The sequence below is a fragment of the Oculina patagonica genome, chromosome 14 (assembly GCF_052425735.1).
Source record: "Oculina patagonica isolate OP01 chromosome 14, crgOcupat, whole genome shotgun sequence".
Taxonomy (NCBI): domain Eukaryota; kingdom Metazoa; phylum Cnidaria; class Anthozoa; order Scleractinia; family Oculinidae; genus Oculina; species Oculina patagonica.
In genome coordinates this window covers 3,722,003-3,738,001 of record NC_135771.1, presented here as the reverse complement: position 1 = coordinate 3,738,001, position 15,999 = coordinate 3,722,003, and the positions used below count along the sequence as shown (strand labels likewise).

The window sequence follows — 15,999 nt, the reverse complement described above, 5'->3', positions numbered from 1 at the left end:
ATGCAAACACAGGCCATAGCTTTCTGAAGTTCATTAAAGAAGAATGACAAGCATCTTAAAGAATGTTACCTCTAAGAATAGCGTCTCCCAAAATTTTAAATAACGGGCGGGAGTTGTGGGTTATCATGTTGATGGCAATCAATCATCCTAAGCTAAATTCCCTTCGAGCAGAACAGAAAAACACGCAATAAACATTATTTTATTTTATTTTCATGTTAACCGTTTCAAACTTCCACAGTAGGAACCCGCGTCCGCTTGTTTCGGTTACAAGTACGCCAGTATAGTACACTCTCAAGAAATAAACACTCCCCCCCCCCCCCAGCTATGCTGTTATAAATCAAATCCCCTTTCAACTCACGTTAAATGAGCATCTCAGTGTAGGCACAATTACACTATAATAAACCTGGAGAAAATAACTAAGGATGAAAACAAATAACTAATGGTGCTTTTGCTGCTTATGATAATGATACGCACAGAACACGCGATGGGTGAGATACACGCACGTGGTTTGCGCGTGGCTCGCGCTCCACGTTTCGATCCACGAGCCTGTCCTTATGCGTTTCTATGAAAAAGTCGCGGGAAAAAGATAAGTGAAATAAAACTGTGTGTAAGAAATAGAAACAGTGTGTTGAAATTTTTAAGGTGTCCAATTAATCTTAAGACTAGTTGGAATTTTTATGTTTTAAAACTAAATAAGATTACAGTTCAAGCTAGTTCAGCTGTAGTGTAATTGCGCCTTCATGAAATAAAGATACAGTCAATGGTGTTATTCGGCCTCGTTGATGGAGGTTTGTCCCTGTTGTGGCAAAAGTGTGTATTTTTTTGGCTTCCGGGTTGGAATGGCAAAGAGCTTCAGGACCTTGAATGCCTAGAAAAAGAGAAAAAATGGCAATATGGAATAAGAATGCTGGAACTAAAGTAAGGTTTCCATAAATCCAGTCGGGTGCCAGTTGATGGCGACATCACTTTTCCAAGAAGTGACTGAGCCCGCAGTTTTCCTACCAGAAGTTGCTAAGTAACATGACGTATTTGCTCGCGCAATTGCTTTCGGAGTAATCGTGAGCACTCGCACTAGATTTTGATTGGATGAAATAATTCAGAAACTCTTCGAGTGCTTCAACGAAGATTTGCCAAAACTGGCACTTATTCTCCAGACTGAAATCACTGACAAGTTTGATAAAACAATAGCTACAGTAATTAGGCAATTCATTGTTTTGTATACCTGTATATTTGTACAAGTTCTGCTGTGGGTTGGTCGAAATACAAAAAGTTTACAAATGATTTTGACTTTAAAAAACAACGAAAATATCCGAATGCGAGAAACAAGTGTGCGCTCATGGCCTCCATAGAAAATAAATTACCGCTAACTTGACAAGGAAAAAACTATACAAATATTAACTAAATATTTGCATTCAAGTAAAGCCTGGTTTTCACTAACGACGCAAGTACAAGCGCAAGAACACATGAACAGCTCTTATTTCACCGTGAAAACGGCTTCGACTCAAGCAAAAGCACAAGCGCATTGCAGTTTTATGCTTGTGCTTGCGACAAGCACAAGAATAAGGATCAAAATTTTTCCTTTTTGCGTGATTGCGCTTATGCTTGCGCTTGTGCTTGCGTCGCTAGTGAAAACTAGGCTTACGTGAAGTTCCATAACAACGCAAAAAAGAAAATAGGGCGAAGAGGACTGCCTGTGAGCAGAAAACGCCTACCCTGCTAGCTCACTCATAAGCCGGTACACTGAGCCTTTCACCCCTGGCCGGTATATAAATAACGCTATCAAATGAAAATAACTCACCATAAGCCACGCAATAGTGGCTCCGAGTAAGAAACCCGCAAAAACGTCGCTCATGAAGTGTTGATTGTCATTGATGCGGCTTAATCCAATGAACAAAGACAAAGACACAAGCACAATCTGCAGCAATGGCTTCAACAGCTTAGCTTCCGTCCTCACGGCTGACTGGATATAAAACTGTGTAGCAGAGAAATTATTATAATTAAAGATAGAAACTTCACGGACAGTTACTCAGAGTTTCACGCACGAAGCGATCATCAGACTGTGCCGTTAGATGCGGGTAAAATACAATTTAAACTTCGTTCATGGAGGACGGTTGGAACGATTCTGTCTCTGATTGGTTGCGTAGTACTTGTTTTCGTGCCTGCACTTGGTAACAAGCTCAGATCTTTTGTTCAAGAGAGTAGATCTGTCAGCTGATAGTATGCAATGCAGAGCTTCTCCGTCAGACACAAATTGCAGCGTGACGGGTTTCCCCTGTAAGCGCTTGCTCTCATGACAATGGACCACTTGATCGAAAATTCGGTGTTAGTATCAGACAGGTCCCAAATGTACTTTGATAGTACAGTGTCGTGTGAATGCTTGCGATGCTTGAAAGAAAGCTTATTGTACCTAGTTTTGAAACTAGCAGAGAAATTATATATTTTTAGACATTTTATGTGTTGTATCGCTGCATATTTTTTTAGGAGTATTGGAGTCTTTTGGAGAGCCCGTCGGACGAGTCAAAATAGAAATCAGTCATGAGATAATATCATAGGCAGCGGAGCAGCACCCCCCACGTTTTGGAATCATCGATAACGTTCGTATGGCCTTCGCGAATTTGAACAACAATCGGGAATCTTCTGAAATCCTCGGTCTAGAAACGGCTCAGAAAACAAATAGTCTGGAACGGAAACATGAAAACCTGCCAAGTATTTTTGTGTCAGTCTAAGCCCCCCCCCCCCCCCTGAAAATGTAACGCCGAGCACCCCTCCTGGGAGACTAATGCTAACGAACAAGCGAACACATTATAAAGAAAGAACAAAACAACGTAACAACTACAGACTAAGATTTACCGCAAGAAACAGCATTCCGTACATGGAAATGGAACTGTGGCCAGACGGGAAACCCAATCTGCAAGGAATAGTTATCAACTAATATTAGCCATTATTAAAACTAGCAATGGTATTGCAATTCCTGAGTTTTGATTGGTTAACAGCAAGAGAGGATCCTCTCTTATTAACAGGCAATGGCGTATGTGCTCATATATCATTGACCACACGACGAAAACAGCTGGGGAGTTCAAATATTGTAATTCTTTTGGGCGTTTTTAATAAAACAATAAAACGATTCCACTCGCGCTTGTTGTTGGATATATATGAAATTGTTATTTAGGTATGAGATCGTTGTTTTATTTTAATATAGAAACTGTTAAAAACGTTTCTATATCAGGTATATCAGATTAGAGCACCGAAACTGCTAACAATGGTCTTTAGCTGTGGATGGCTAGGATGGAAATTTATCATCCTTTAGATGTTCAAAGATCAGGGTCGGTCAGGGTTTTTAGGTATACGGTATACAAGGGCATTTTAAACTTGGTATACAGTATTTTTACCTAAAATTGGGCCTTTTATGGGTATAAAGTATACTGTGGTTTTTTCAAATTTTGGTATTTTTCATGATTTTGAGGTATGCTGGTATACCACTTACCCCCCCCCCCCCCTTCCCCGGCCGACTCTGAAAGATAATAGATAATATTTTTCATGGGTTAAGTAGCCAAACACTAATTACAGAACAGACCAAAAATCTGCAAAAAACACATTTTATTAGTTAGTTAGTGTATTATTTGGGGGTCTATAGTGACTAGCTCTTATGATTACTTTGAACTGACACAACAAGCAAACAAACAAAAACAACCAAAGCATCCTTACTGGGCTATTTTGACAGCATAAGGGTCTCCGGTGCAAACGTCGCTTGTGACGTAGCCTTGTTGGCAGGCGGCCTGTGTGACATTGGCCTTGCACACGCTTCCAAATGAGGGCCTCAGACGGCCCACAGTGACCTTGGAAAGGTCGGTGATGATTTCATTCACGAATCCACCAAAAATGAAGAAAAACATCAACGAAATCATGCTAAAAGGAAAAGTAAATCATTTTTATATAAATGCAGGCTATAGTCGCAACTGTTGTAAGAAGGGCGGTAAATGAAATATGCGCGGTGACGTGTTAAAGCAGTTTTCAACTGAGTGTCGTAAAACAAAAGCCAAAGTAATTACTCTGGTCAATCACAAAGAACACAAACAATCCAGTCAGCCAATCAAAACTCGAAGCAAATACATGAAGCCCACAGAAAGCGCGGAAGAACGTGCACGAGTGAGTCACAATTGGTTTCAGTTTTACTTCTGATTGGCGGAGAAAGTGGCGCGAAAATTTTTAACCAATCACTAAGTTTAGTATTGCAAAACCGATGCAAACGCGCCAAGGATTGCATGAATACTGAACGCGTTACTTGAAAATTTACAAAGAATATCGAGAGAGTAACCTTAGCACGCTCAGTTGTCTCAGAGAAATAAAACTGTAATAAACCACCCTAAAGTTCTGCTTTAAAACAAATGGTAAACGCCACAGCAGCGAATTTGTCAGTTGTGATACGAAATCACGACCCCCCCCCCCCCCCTGCCCCTCCGAGAAAAAATCTTGGCATAACTGATGGAAACCAAACTCTTGCAAGTAAATTGCGAACAGTGAGAACAGTAACAAAGGTAGGGAGTTTTTTACATGTTTTAAAGGGACTGTGTCACGGATCTTAGCCAAATTTAGTCAAAGGTAATCACCATCAAATTCGGTGAAATGTAAAAAATAAGCTCTTAAAACAGTGAAAGAACCTTTCAATAACACACCAAATACAAAGGAAGGTACGGATGGTCGAAAGTGACAAGATTGAAACGGATTGCGATATGGGTTGTTGAAATATTGTTGGGCTTAACAGTTTTCAAAGTAAATCTCGTTTGCTTGTAACTTTAAATTATGATGCCCGGGAGTCACATTTGGCTGCAATAAAGCTTTAGTCAGTTTGACATTTTGATTCTGAGAAGTGATTTCTTTTCGAAAAGTAAACTTCACTCAGCCGTGACACAGTCCCTTTAAATGTTTATCGAAGCCCTGTTACCTGGTAATCCAAGGCCTAGGCTTTAAGGTCATCGGTCCACATGATTGTTCCTCTTCCTCCCCTTGGTCTTCATCGGACCTTGTCATTTTCTTACAGCCCTCGACAATCAGTATCTGCCGTGTTCAATACAAATTTGTCAAGTCTCGCGGTAATTTCACAGGCCTGTTTCAAGATCCCCATCAACTTGTATGAATGAGAAGCCACAAAACAAAAGCTCAGAAGAGTGGCCACGGACCTGGGATAGTTCGGAAGGAAAGAGCTTCCTTCCCTGCCTCCCTGCCTCCCTGCCTCCCTGCCTCCCTGCCTCCCTGCCTCCCTGCCTCCCTGCCTCCCTGCCTCCCTGCCTCCCTGCCTCCCTGCCTCCCTGCCTCCCTGCCTCCCTTCCCTCCTTCCCTCCCTTCTTTCCTTCCTTCCTTCCTTCCTTCCTCCCTCCCTCCCTCCCTCCCCTCCTTCCTTCCTTCCTTCCTTCCTTCCTTCCTTCCTTCCTTCTTTACATCAGTGATAAAAAATTTACTAACTAATAAAATAGCTAAGCTGTAAAAATGAAAATAAAGCAAGAATCATTAAAACCTTTAAATGAAAACTAACTTATTTACTAAATAACTTACATTTACCTTTAAATTACTATTAAAGGGACTGTGTCATGGATTTTAGCTAAATTTCGGCATGGGAAATGGCCATCAAACTTTTGAAATATAAAAATTACCTCTTAAAACAGTGAAGGATCATTTAAATAACACACCAAATCCAAAAGAAGGTACGGATGGCCAAAGGAAACGAAGATTGAAATGGATTGCGATATGGGTTTTTGAAATATTGTTGGGCTGAACAGTCAGTCAAAGTTAATCCTGTTTGCTTGTATCTTAGTACTTGCATCTTAGTACTCTTATATATTCTAATCTTTTTAACTTCCATTGTAGGTACACTGTAAGGCTTTTAGCGACTTTTTAATTTTTGCTTTTTACTAGGGCCTCTATTGATAACAGTTTTTATTGTAAAGCTGATGGAGTAACCCTATTTAAATAAAGGCTTCTCTCTAAATTATAACGCCAGGAAGACACATTTGGTTGCAATGAAGCTATGGTTTTGTCATTTAGATCCATAGAAGTAGTTTCTTTGCAAACATTAAGTTTCATAGCGAAAATAGACTTAACTCTGCCGCGACACAGCCCCTTTAAGACTGTAAATGATGTTGCAACGCAAACTCACCACCACTAAGGGAAAGATAAACGAGAGCGATAAACGATAATGATATACTTCGAAGCCCACAGAGCTTATCTTTTTCGTCTTCTGAATGCTTGTATCCCCGCACAGAAATTCCGTCTTAGTCGGGTACAATCCCTCCGCAGTGGTGTACAGAGTAATCTTGATTACCAAGAAAACGATAAAAACCAGTATAAAACATATCAAATCGAGCACAATATTGATACGTTTGACGTTCGAAGCCATCTTGTGACCGTAAATGTCGATTACAGTGTTGTTACAGTCTCATCATTTGGCAGTCTGCAACAAAGACGAAGTAAAAAAGATGTAAAAGATTCTTCACTTTTTAAACTGAAACGTAAACAAGCTGAAAGATAATCACTGGGAACTAGTCAAAGGTTGGAGCAGAAAAACAGTCAGAGCTCCAAGGAAAGAGGAAAACATTTGATGGCAGTTTTGTCACATATAGTCCGGTAGAATTCATTACAATCACACTTTGGAAGCTGGAAATTAGCATACGAGAAAAGATCAGGAAATTAATATTCCAAAAATATTAATTTTTTAGGGTAAACACAATTACTGGTGTCCCAGTTGTTTAAATTGTGAAATTGTTACGGTGTACTCTTTTGGAAAAAGTGGGGAATCCAAAAACTCCGAGGAAGAGAAGAATTTATTAGAAATTGCACAGAACAGTGGAACCCCGAAATAACGATCCTCGATAGAACGATATTCCCGATATAACGATGATTATTCTATATGTCCCGGCAAAAGTTACAGTAAAATCTATGGGACGGAACCCCGATATAACGATCTTCGATATAACGATATTCCCGATATAACGATGAGAATTTAGCGGACCGAACGTAAAATCCTCCCAATATAACGATATTATCAGTACACCGTCACATTTTATTTGCATAACATCGAATTTAATGCAAATAACATTACGGTAATCGAGTCATCTTAAACGTTTCTAAAAACAGCTTTGTACGATGATGATATACGAAAATGATGTTGTATTCTAAGCCTTCTTATCAAAATTATTCTCTTTATCCTCCTCTAATATGCAGTAAAAAGTACTTGTTAGGTTTCCGGGTTAGGTTTACTCCGATACAACGACATTTTCGGTTATTTTACGGCCATATCGTTATATCGGGAGTTTCGATATAACGATTCTTCGATATAACGATATTATTTTACTGCTCCCTTGGCATATCGTTATACTTTCCACTGTAGCTTAAAAACCAGCACCCTGAACACCGCAACACCGCAAAAATAATACACAAACACCGCATCACCGCAAGAAAATTTGACGAAACACCGTCACCGCAATATAATCAAGTTACTTATGAATGAAAACGCCTTGCTATTGGCAGCTAAAGCGTATTAATAATCAACTAGACGATATTTGACTGTATTTTGTTACAAATTTTTTTTAACATATGGTATATGTCGTATATACTAGTATTATAAAGGACGGATTAACGAAGATAGCAGAGCCTGCAGAGCTAAATTTTGTTCTGCAAGTGTCAGACAAGAAATCGTAACACCGCCAATAATTTCGTTTCACCGAACACCGTAGGTTTAAAAACACAAACATCGCACACCGTAGGGTTTGAGATCACTGCAACACCACAAGATGGGATTTTATTCACTGCAACACCGCTTAAAAAATAGCAAATCCCCATGTCCCTTCCTTGTAAACAAGCAAAATAGTCGATAAAAACTACTAAGTCTTGAAAACTGATCCTACCTGTCTTCCTGTGGCAAACCTAAGAGAGCGATAAGATCCACTTGTGGGCGTGGAGCACATTGAAATGTGCTCTTTCTATTGGCTGTTGATGACAGAATGAGTAAGTTGATGGGTTGAACTGAAATGGCTTCTTCTGCTTATGCTATTGTTATAGCATGAGATTATCCTTGACAACGCTCACTGCTCTCGCAAAAATTACGAAAACGGTCAAGGTCTAAATTTAACATATATATTAGTAATTAGCTTGACACTCTTTATGCAAATTCGCTTTCAACTTAGCCTTTTCACAACCGCTTTTATCACTATAAATTATCGTAACCTTGATAATGGCGCAAGGTTAAGATGCACCGAAATGTCGGTTCCTATCATTTATATTTCTTGTATCATATATTAGTTTAGATGTCATTAAACAGAAATAAATTTATTTTACTTTCTCTTTTTCTGAATAAAACTTCTAAACCAAACTTACTTTAATATTTTGCTTTCCTAATTTTTCGAGCTATTCCTCACATTACATGTATACCACTCGTAACGTTTGATCAATATACCATAAACTTTCGAATCTAACGATCCCCGGAAAAATTCATAAAAAGCGACTCCTCCGAACAATTTGATAAAATTAACGTTTGTTACTGCCCACTGAAAGTATCGAATGCAAGCATAACTTAACTTTCTTTGATCCTCCGACAATATCAATCCACCTAGCTATAGACTGTCCACAGCCTTCTATTTTTTCGTGTTTTTTCGATCGATGAGCGCGCGGTGAGAACGGCGAGAGAACTGGACGCCAGCGCAAATGCGTTGAAAAATCGAGAGGCTGTGGGCAGTCTACAATCCACTCGGCTACTTTCCTTACAGAAAGATGTGCAAGAAGAGGATCTAAGATCGGTTTAATGATTATATTAGCCAATATTTTAATGAAATCAATGGTGATGACGGGTTAACTGAAGAAAGTCGGTCGGGATGGTAGGACTGAAAGAAAGTATTATGGAACTCTTTTATTTTATGTTTACATTTAAAACTGAAAAACACTAATGAATATTCGGACCATTGTATCAATAGCTTTTTTAACAACTCTTTTGAAAAACGTTTTCAAAAGGTTACCGAAAATTTACACGGTATAATTATTTTAGCGTGGAAAGTATTATTAATTTTTTTGTCTTTTGTATGTCTTCACTTTTTCTTGCGAAAAAAACCCCGACTATAATCCACACATGTTTGTTGCACGCGAGAATTAAGTGACCTTAGTCGAATTTTCTCAACGGAGCTACACGCTCATGGAATATTTATATGACCTCAAGCAAGAAGACAAAATGTTTTCCGTTGCCATTTTGTCGACATATTAGCTTTCATATAGCACAAAAATAAGAACAAAATTCGGTTTAACAGTGTTCCATTAATGTAAACAGATAAAAATAGTTATTCTACTGCTCTAAAGCATTCCGTAACTGAATAAAAAGTAAACGCTTTTACCCTTGCAGTGTAATTTATGGGTGTGCTGGCAATCCAGATTAGAACAGCTACCTGGTTACGTAAGACTTTGCGTGCATACCTACAAAATCTTTACCGTTTCATTTGCAGCTACGTATACAGTATTTTATCTTTATTTTATTTTTATTTTTCGGTTTTTCTCTTGTGCAGTTGAGCTGCGCGCTCATGGAATAATCGTGAGTCGGGACAAGTTATGACCTCCGGCATGAAGATAAAATGTTTTCCGTTCGCAGTTTGTTGATATGCTCGCGTTCGCCGGTCGCTTCGCTCGCGTAACCCCACTCTCTTAGCTCGCGTACCGAAATTATCGAATAAGCGGCGCCCTCGAATAAGCACTGCATTTGAGACAAAAAATTTAGTAAGCGCCGCCCCCGCAAAAGCGCAGTTGTCCCGATGCGGCGCCTATTCGGACCTAGTATTCGAGGAATTCCGTTTAACTAAAAAACAACACTATAAAGCAACTCTAAAAAAACTTGGACATTTCTTTCCATCAAAAGCGATGTTTTGCAGTTCAAAGTGACTGTTTTACCGCTCGCCCATGGCCATTACTTTTTCTATCGAACATTCTTACAATACGTAAGAATGTTGTCAGGACACCGAAGGAAAACTGGCGCCACTTCTCTCTTCTAAATTTAAAATAAGCGCCACCTTCGACTGAATAAGCGCCGCACTTGAGGTGCGAATAGTTTAATAAGTGCCCCGGCGCTTATTCGAGTTAATACGGTAACCCCACTCGAAAGTTTGTTCGAAGGCTAAATTCATTGAAACGACGGCCTTCAAATAATTTAAGTGTAAAGTCAAAATGAAGATCATCTGTGCAGGGTTGATGAAAACAGGGACTTCTAGTCTAACGAAAGCTTTAGAAGTCCTTGGGTACACCGTGTACCATTACGCATCAAAGCATTTTGATTTACAAGTATGGCAGGATACTTTCGAAACTAACCACCTCCCTGACTTTAAAGAGGTTTTCAAAGATGTCGACGCAGTCACCGACCACCCACAAGCATTTTGGTTCGAGGAAATTTCCAACGCCTTCCCAGAAGCAAAGGTCATTCTAACAGTGCGAGACTCAGAAGAAGCTTGGCTCAGGAGTTGTCAAGAGCATCTTCGAATCGAAAGCGAACTGTTGCCGTTTTATATGAAAATTCTATTGAAGATCGCACCTTCGAGGAGAAAGACTGGCCATTATTTTGACGTCATGCACCACGCAATCCATGGAAGTTCCAATCCAGAAGCTGGCGTTCTGTACAGAGCGAAATATCGCCAACACAACGCGAGAGTTCAGGCCGTCATTCCAACAGAGAAGCTTCTTATTTACAACGTCAAACAAGGGTGGAAGCCATTGTGTGAATTTTTGGGCTGTGAGGTTCCTTCCACTGAGTTTCCTCGCGCAAATGTTGGCCATGCTGATACCAAGATTAATATGACTAAAGAAATCAAACAAGCCAGTCAAGAGGCAGTACTATTCTTGATTTTTGTATTTGCCATATTATCCTTTTTTGCTGCTTTTTCCTTCACTATTTTGTAAAGGCGTAAAAATTAATGTTAGCAAGAATACACTCTTTTTATTTTATAAGAATATTGTTTTTCCGACCCAGGCTGAATATTCTTATTTTTCTGCCAATTTTAGGCTGAAAATATTCTTATGAACATTCTTAGATACCCGTTAATATCGTTTGGCATTCCGTGTTAGTACGTCGTATTAGGGTATCAATTAATGTACTGTTCATCGAACTGTCATAAGCATCGATCATTTTGGATAGAGCAGGCTTTTATCGTTTTATTGGATAGTTAAAAGTTTTGCCGTTTAGAGAGTCTGATAAATGATTTTATACGGTTCAGGTGATCAAAAAAAATATCTAATTCTATTTTATTTACAAATTTTCAACACAAAACTATATTCTTTGCAAAATCTCTGCTTCAGGTTTATTCTTAAAATATTCTTAAAAATTCGCAAATTTCAGCCTCGATATTCTTATAAACTAGATTCTTATAAAATAAAAAGAGTGCACTGAACAATGAGCACGACGTTAATTGTTTATTTTTTATGGTGTGACGATACGTTTTTCCTTTGGGCACTGTGTTTTGAACGACTTCCGAATTGTAACGGAGAATTGTTAAAAGACTTGTCAAAGACTACAGACTGGTAGTAAGAAAGCTCGTTTTTAATCAAATTTTTCAACCAGAGATCGCATTTTAATTTTTTTGCAATGTCTTACCCTGGTTACTCGTCTCTTTTTAAATGTAACGGAGAACATGGAAACTTCTCTCGTAACAACGGTTAATATATTTTACGGCTAATGGTTAAAATTTTGGCCGTTTAAAAACAAAAACGGTTAACCCCACTGAGACCTATACAATCAATACAATACTATAGATTAACATAACAAATATTTTAACAGGGAAATTAACGATAGAAACGTTTGTCAAATGTGAAAGATATTAGCATAAAGGACGAATATATATGGATTAAAAATGTAAAAATGCAATGAAACGTGTGATAATGTAATGAAACTTGATATCGCAAATATTTGAACAAAAAGTTCGCACAAATAGAATACGCTTTCAAGAGTGTTCTGTTTCGGTCTTTTCCTTTGGATCAGAAGCATTTAAAAAAATTAAACGTTCGAACTCGCTTCGGTATTTCTTAAGGATATAAAAATTGTCACGAAGGTTTACAGGTCTTTGGTTATGTGCTCGTCCTTGAGATGTTTTCTGATCACTGAACGTTTTAGGCCTTATCACGGTTTTCGACGCCCTCCATGCAGTGACGAGTTGGCAAAGCTGGTAGAAATTACAGCGTTTGTATGGGAATCCGACGGCAAATATCTCGTAACAAATTGAATTCTGGACAATTTAAGAATTGTAAATTTAAGATACTAGGCAAAAGCTTTTATTTGCCGAGTTTGAAGAATGTAGCTGGGCTAGAAAGAGTTCAGTTACGTTTTTAACTTTTCCATACATTTGCATTGTCTGCATTTGACGCGGCTCGCGGGAAAAATTACATACAAATGTATGGGAAATTAAAAACGTAACTGAACTTTTTTGCCTAGTATCTTAACTTTACAATTCATAAATTGTCCAGAATTCAATTTTTGTAAAAGATATTTGCCGTCGGATTCCCATACAAACGCTGTAATTTCTACCCGCTTTGCCTACTCGTCAAGATGGCGTCGAAAACCGTGAAGGTCTATTGAGGTGGCGGCACGTGTAACTGAATATTATTTGCAAAACTCTTGTAATGTACGCTCTTTTTTATAAAACGTAACCTTTTTTTAAAACAACTTCGAGGCCGAGAAAAGGCCATAATTTAAGAACATTCTAAGAACGTGCTCAAGGCTGAAATTTGGTTAAGAACAAATTTTATTTTTTCCTAGTTGCTGTGAGCGGCAAAAGATATGTACTAAATAAATCAATTTTTATTAAAATCCAACCTGTAACCAACATTTTTATTAACCATTAGTTACGTGAACATGTAAATATCAACTAGGAATAAATTTATTGCAATACCACTTTTTTTAAAAAAAAATAAAATAAAAATAAATAAGAACATTTTAATAACATTTTAGGCTAACATCTTCGAAAAAATAAAGAACTTTCAGCCTCAGCCGAAAATCGAAATATAAAAGGGCATAGGCTGGGGTATTTCATGATAGTGAACCTCGATTAAGCGGCCGAATAATATTGGTTGGCCGCTCAATAAACGTGAGTTTGTTTATCTAACAGTGTTCACTTTTTATTTCGGACTCTTGTCTGTCATTAGCATGTCAGTGTTAAATTCTTGGTGGCCATTTAGACGATAGACGAGTCCTCATTGGGGCGGCCGAATGGTGGACGCGGCCGCATAGAGGTGGCCGCTAAATAAGGGTTTTATTTCAGTACAGTATTATACTGGCAATACTTTCGGGACTTTGACAACTGGCCTCTTAATATGTGCTAACCGCTTATAATAGGGACTCGACTGTACTAAAATCATTAATGTCATGGTTAGATATCTCTTGCAAGTTGTCAAGTTTTAGTCGACCAATTTTTAAATTAATCTTACATTTCAACGTTTGAATTTCATTTGAAATTTTAAGAGGCGATGAAAGATATTTTAGGATGGTTTCCACGGAAACACTCGTGTGATGCAATTGCTAATGTAATGCAAACGACACTATAGATTATCATAAGAAAGATTCAAGAAGAACGAGCCATTTTGAGCCGAAAAAAGCCACAATGAAAATTATTTGCGCAGGGTTGATGAAAACAGGGACTTGTACTCTAGCGAGAGCTTTAGAAGTTCTTGGATACGAAGTATACTATCATTCTTCCAAACATTTTAATTTACGAGCGTGGCTGGAAAGTTTCGAAACTGACCACCTCCCTGACTTTGAAGAGGTTTTCAAAGATGTCGACGCAGTCACCGACCATCCAGCAGCATTTTGGCTCGAAGAGATTTCGAACGCCTTCCCAGAAGCAAAGATCATTTTAACAGTGCGAGACTCCGAAGACGTTTGGTTGAAAAGTTGGCAAGAGCACCTTCGAATCAAAAACAAAATGTTGCCGTTCTACACGAAAATTTTATTGGAGATCGCACCTTCGAGGAGAAAAACGCGCCATTATTTTGACGTCATGCACAAAGCGATTTGTGGGAGCGCCAATCCAGAAGCTGGCGTTCTCTACAGAGCGAAATATCGCCAACACAACGAGAGAGTTCAGGCCGTCATTCCAGCAGAGAAGCTTCTGATTTACAACGTCAAACAAGGGTGGAAGCCATTGTGTGAATTTTTGGGCTGTGATGTTCCTCCTACTCAATTTCCGCGCGCAAATGTTGGCCACGCTGATACCAAGAATACTATTGCCAAAAAAATTGATCGAGCTAAAAAGGAAGCATCAGTAGTCTTCATATTTGTGTTTGCCATATTATCTATCCTTGCTGCTTTCTTAATGTAATCGGTTGAAATATTGGCAAGCATACCGAATAATGAGTTTGTTAGGATATAACAATAATAAGTTTAATTGAACTGGCATGCCAATTATTGTTTGATATATATCTCTTACGAGATATAGGTCTTGTAGGTTTGGTAGATTTATTAAACTAATCTTTCTTTTAAACATTGAAACATTGTCAAGTCAATGAAAACTAAAATTAAATGATAATTAAAGGCATTTAGAGTGGTACCCACTGTAACACGTGGCAGAGTAAATGTGCATATTATGTGTATATCACTTATTCTTGTAAGTCGATTTACGTCGACATCGAAGATTAACGTTGATGTTTTCAAAAATTCAAATAAACACGTGAAGACCGAGTTTAACGAGTGGTCTGATTCCAGTTGCCGTAATTACCTTGCAAGCCGGCATCAACATTTTCCCCTGCCAGAGATACGTTACCCAGAGTCAAGAGGAACAGGTTTCCACTAAAAGAAGTCCGTTTTTCCACTTAAATCCCCGCGAATAAGAACCTGGGTTTTAAGAGCCTGTTAGGCTAAAATTTTGAATTCATTTTAAGCCCCCTTCACAAGAACCTATTAAGGCTAATAGTGGAGTTGCTGTAAAAGTTTATAGGTAGAAACTGCTGAATTAAGATCACAACTCCAAAAAAGGCAATACTGTAGCTTGATTGCTTGGAACTGGTTATGAATGTACTGTATTTGTCCCAAGATTTTCTTGGTATCAACTTTGAAATGGCATTTCAGAGGACTCGCTATGAGTTCAAATAAAGAGAAGATCCTCGCAGTTATGACTCAACTTAAGAAGTTGCGATAATTAAGCCTGAAAAATTCAGGCTTGCCGGGACTCGAACCCTGACCTCTGCGATACCGGTGCAGCGCTCTAACCAATTGAGCTTATATATACAAGCCAACTGGGAGCTGGTCATGAAATTGCTTCGTAATATATATACCCGAGAGATGATAAAGATGAGATGATGAATATATGAAATCATGCATTTGAACTGCGGATGAAGAATGAATGACGAGAAGATCCTCGCAGTTATGACACAACTTAAGAAGTTGCGAAAATTAAGCCTGAAAAAATCAGGCGGGTGTATTACGAACCAATTTCATGACCAGCGCCCAATTGACAGGGTTCGAAATAGGCTTTTGCAATCCCGCATGCCGCCATCCTTTTTGGCCTTTATCCCGCTATCCCGCCTAACTGAGAGTTTTCATCCCGATCCCGCCTGCTAAGTCTCCTCTGTCCGTTACACGGCGCAAAAAGGAAGTTAACGTTAAATACCGGTTACTTGAATTGATTAGCTTAGTAGCAATTGAAATGCAAAACACCTATTAACTTTAATATTCAGAAGAAAGTACTTGCGTTATGATGTACCAACAGTTTGAAGGGGCCCCTTGTTGCTTAATTAATCCTATGGAAATCGCGTTATTGAGCTACGGCAGTGAACACTACTTATGGCACAAATGTGATTTTCTATCAACTACAGTACTTTTTTCACCTAACGCTAAAATACCTAAAACCCTAAATCATGCGAAATTAAGCTCGATTCAGGTTGCTTTTGCTCCATAAATTGCAATTACATGAAAAAAGAGCATTAGGAAGAAATTTGACCTGTTCTCTTAAGGTTTTATAAAACTGATTGTTAAACCGTACAGGATAGCCAAAAGGG

General features: G+C 38.6%; 3 protein-coding genes across 3 annotated transcripts; 2 read left to right on the top strand and 1 right to left on the bottom strand.

Moving 5' to 3' along the window:
• Positions 1-188: 188 nt before the first annotated feature.
• On the bottom strand, positions 189-8,693 carry LOC144638268 (phospholipid phosphatase 3-like). Its single transcript, XM_078497490.1, has 8 exons — positions 8,368-8,693; positions 7,899-7,980; positions 6,152-6,445; positions 4,943-5,055; positions 3,706-3,906; positions 2,851-2,908; positions 1,799-1,972; positions 189-868 (listed from the first exon to the last, which is right to left on the bottom strand). Exons 3-8 carry the CDS (start codon positions 6,389-6,391, stop codon positions 767-769), a joined length of 888 nt encoding a protein of 295 aa, XP_078353616.1. The 5' UTR covers positions 6,392-6,445; positions 7,899-7,980; positions 8,368-8,693; the 3' UTR covers positions 189-766.
• Positions 8,694-10,191: 1,498 nt separating this feature from the next.
• Positions 10,192-10,917, top strand: LOC144639074 (uncharacterized). Its single transcript, XM_078498331.1, has one exon. The coding sequence runs from the start codon at positions 10,192-10,194 to the stop codon at positions 10,915-10,917; it is 726 nt and encodes a 241-aa protein (XP_078354457.1).
• Positions 10,918-13,577: 2,660 nt separating this feature from the next.
• Positions 13,578-14,395, top strand: LOC144638287 (uncharacterized). Its single transcript, XM_078497515.1, has one exon. The coding sequence runs from the start codon at positions 13,608-13,610 to the stop codon at positions 14,322-14,324; it is 717 nt and encodes a 238-aa protein (XP_078353641.1). The 5' UTR covers positions 13,578-13,607; the 3' UTR covers positions 14,325-14,395.
• Positions 14,396-15,999: the final 1,604 nt, after the last annotated feature.

Coding starts and splice junctions, on each gene's coding strand:
- LOC144638287 (XM_078497515.1), top strand. CDS start 13,608: ATGAAAATTATTTGCGCAGGGTTGATGAAAACAGGGACTTGTACTCTA.
- LOC144639074 (XM_078498331.1), top strand. CDS start 10,192: ATGAAGATCATCTGTGCAGGGTTGATGAAAACAGGGACTTCTAGTCTA.
- LOC144638268 (XM_078497490.1), bottom strand. CDS start 6,391: ATGGCTTCGAACGTCAAACGTATCAATATTGTGCTCGATTTGATATGT. Junction 1,973..2,850: donor ACGGAATGCTGTTTCTTGCG/GTAAATCTTAGT, acceptor TCTGCTACACAG/TTTTATATCCAGTCAGCCGT. Junction 869..1,798: donor CCACTATTGCGTGGCTTATG/GTGAGTTATTTT, acceptor CTCTTTTTCTAG/GCATTCAAGGTCCTGAAGCT.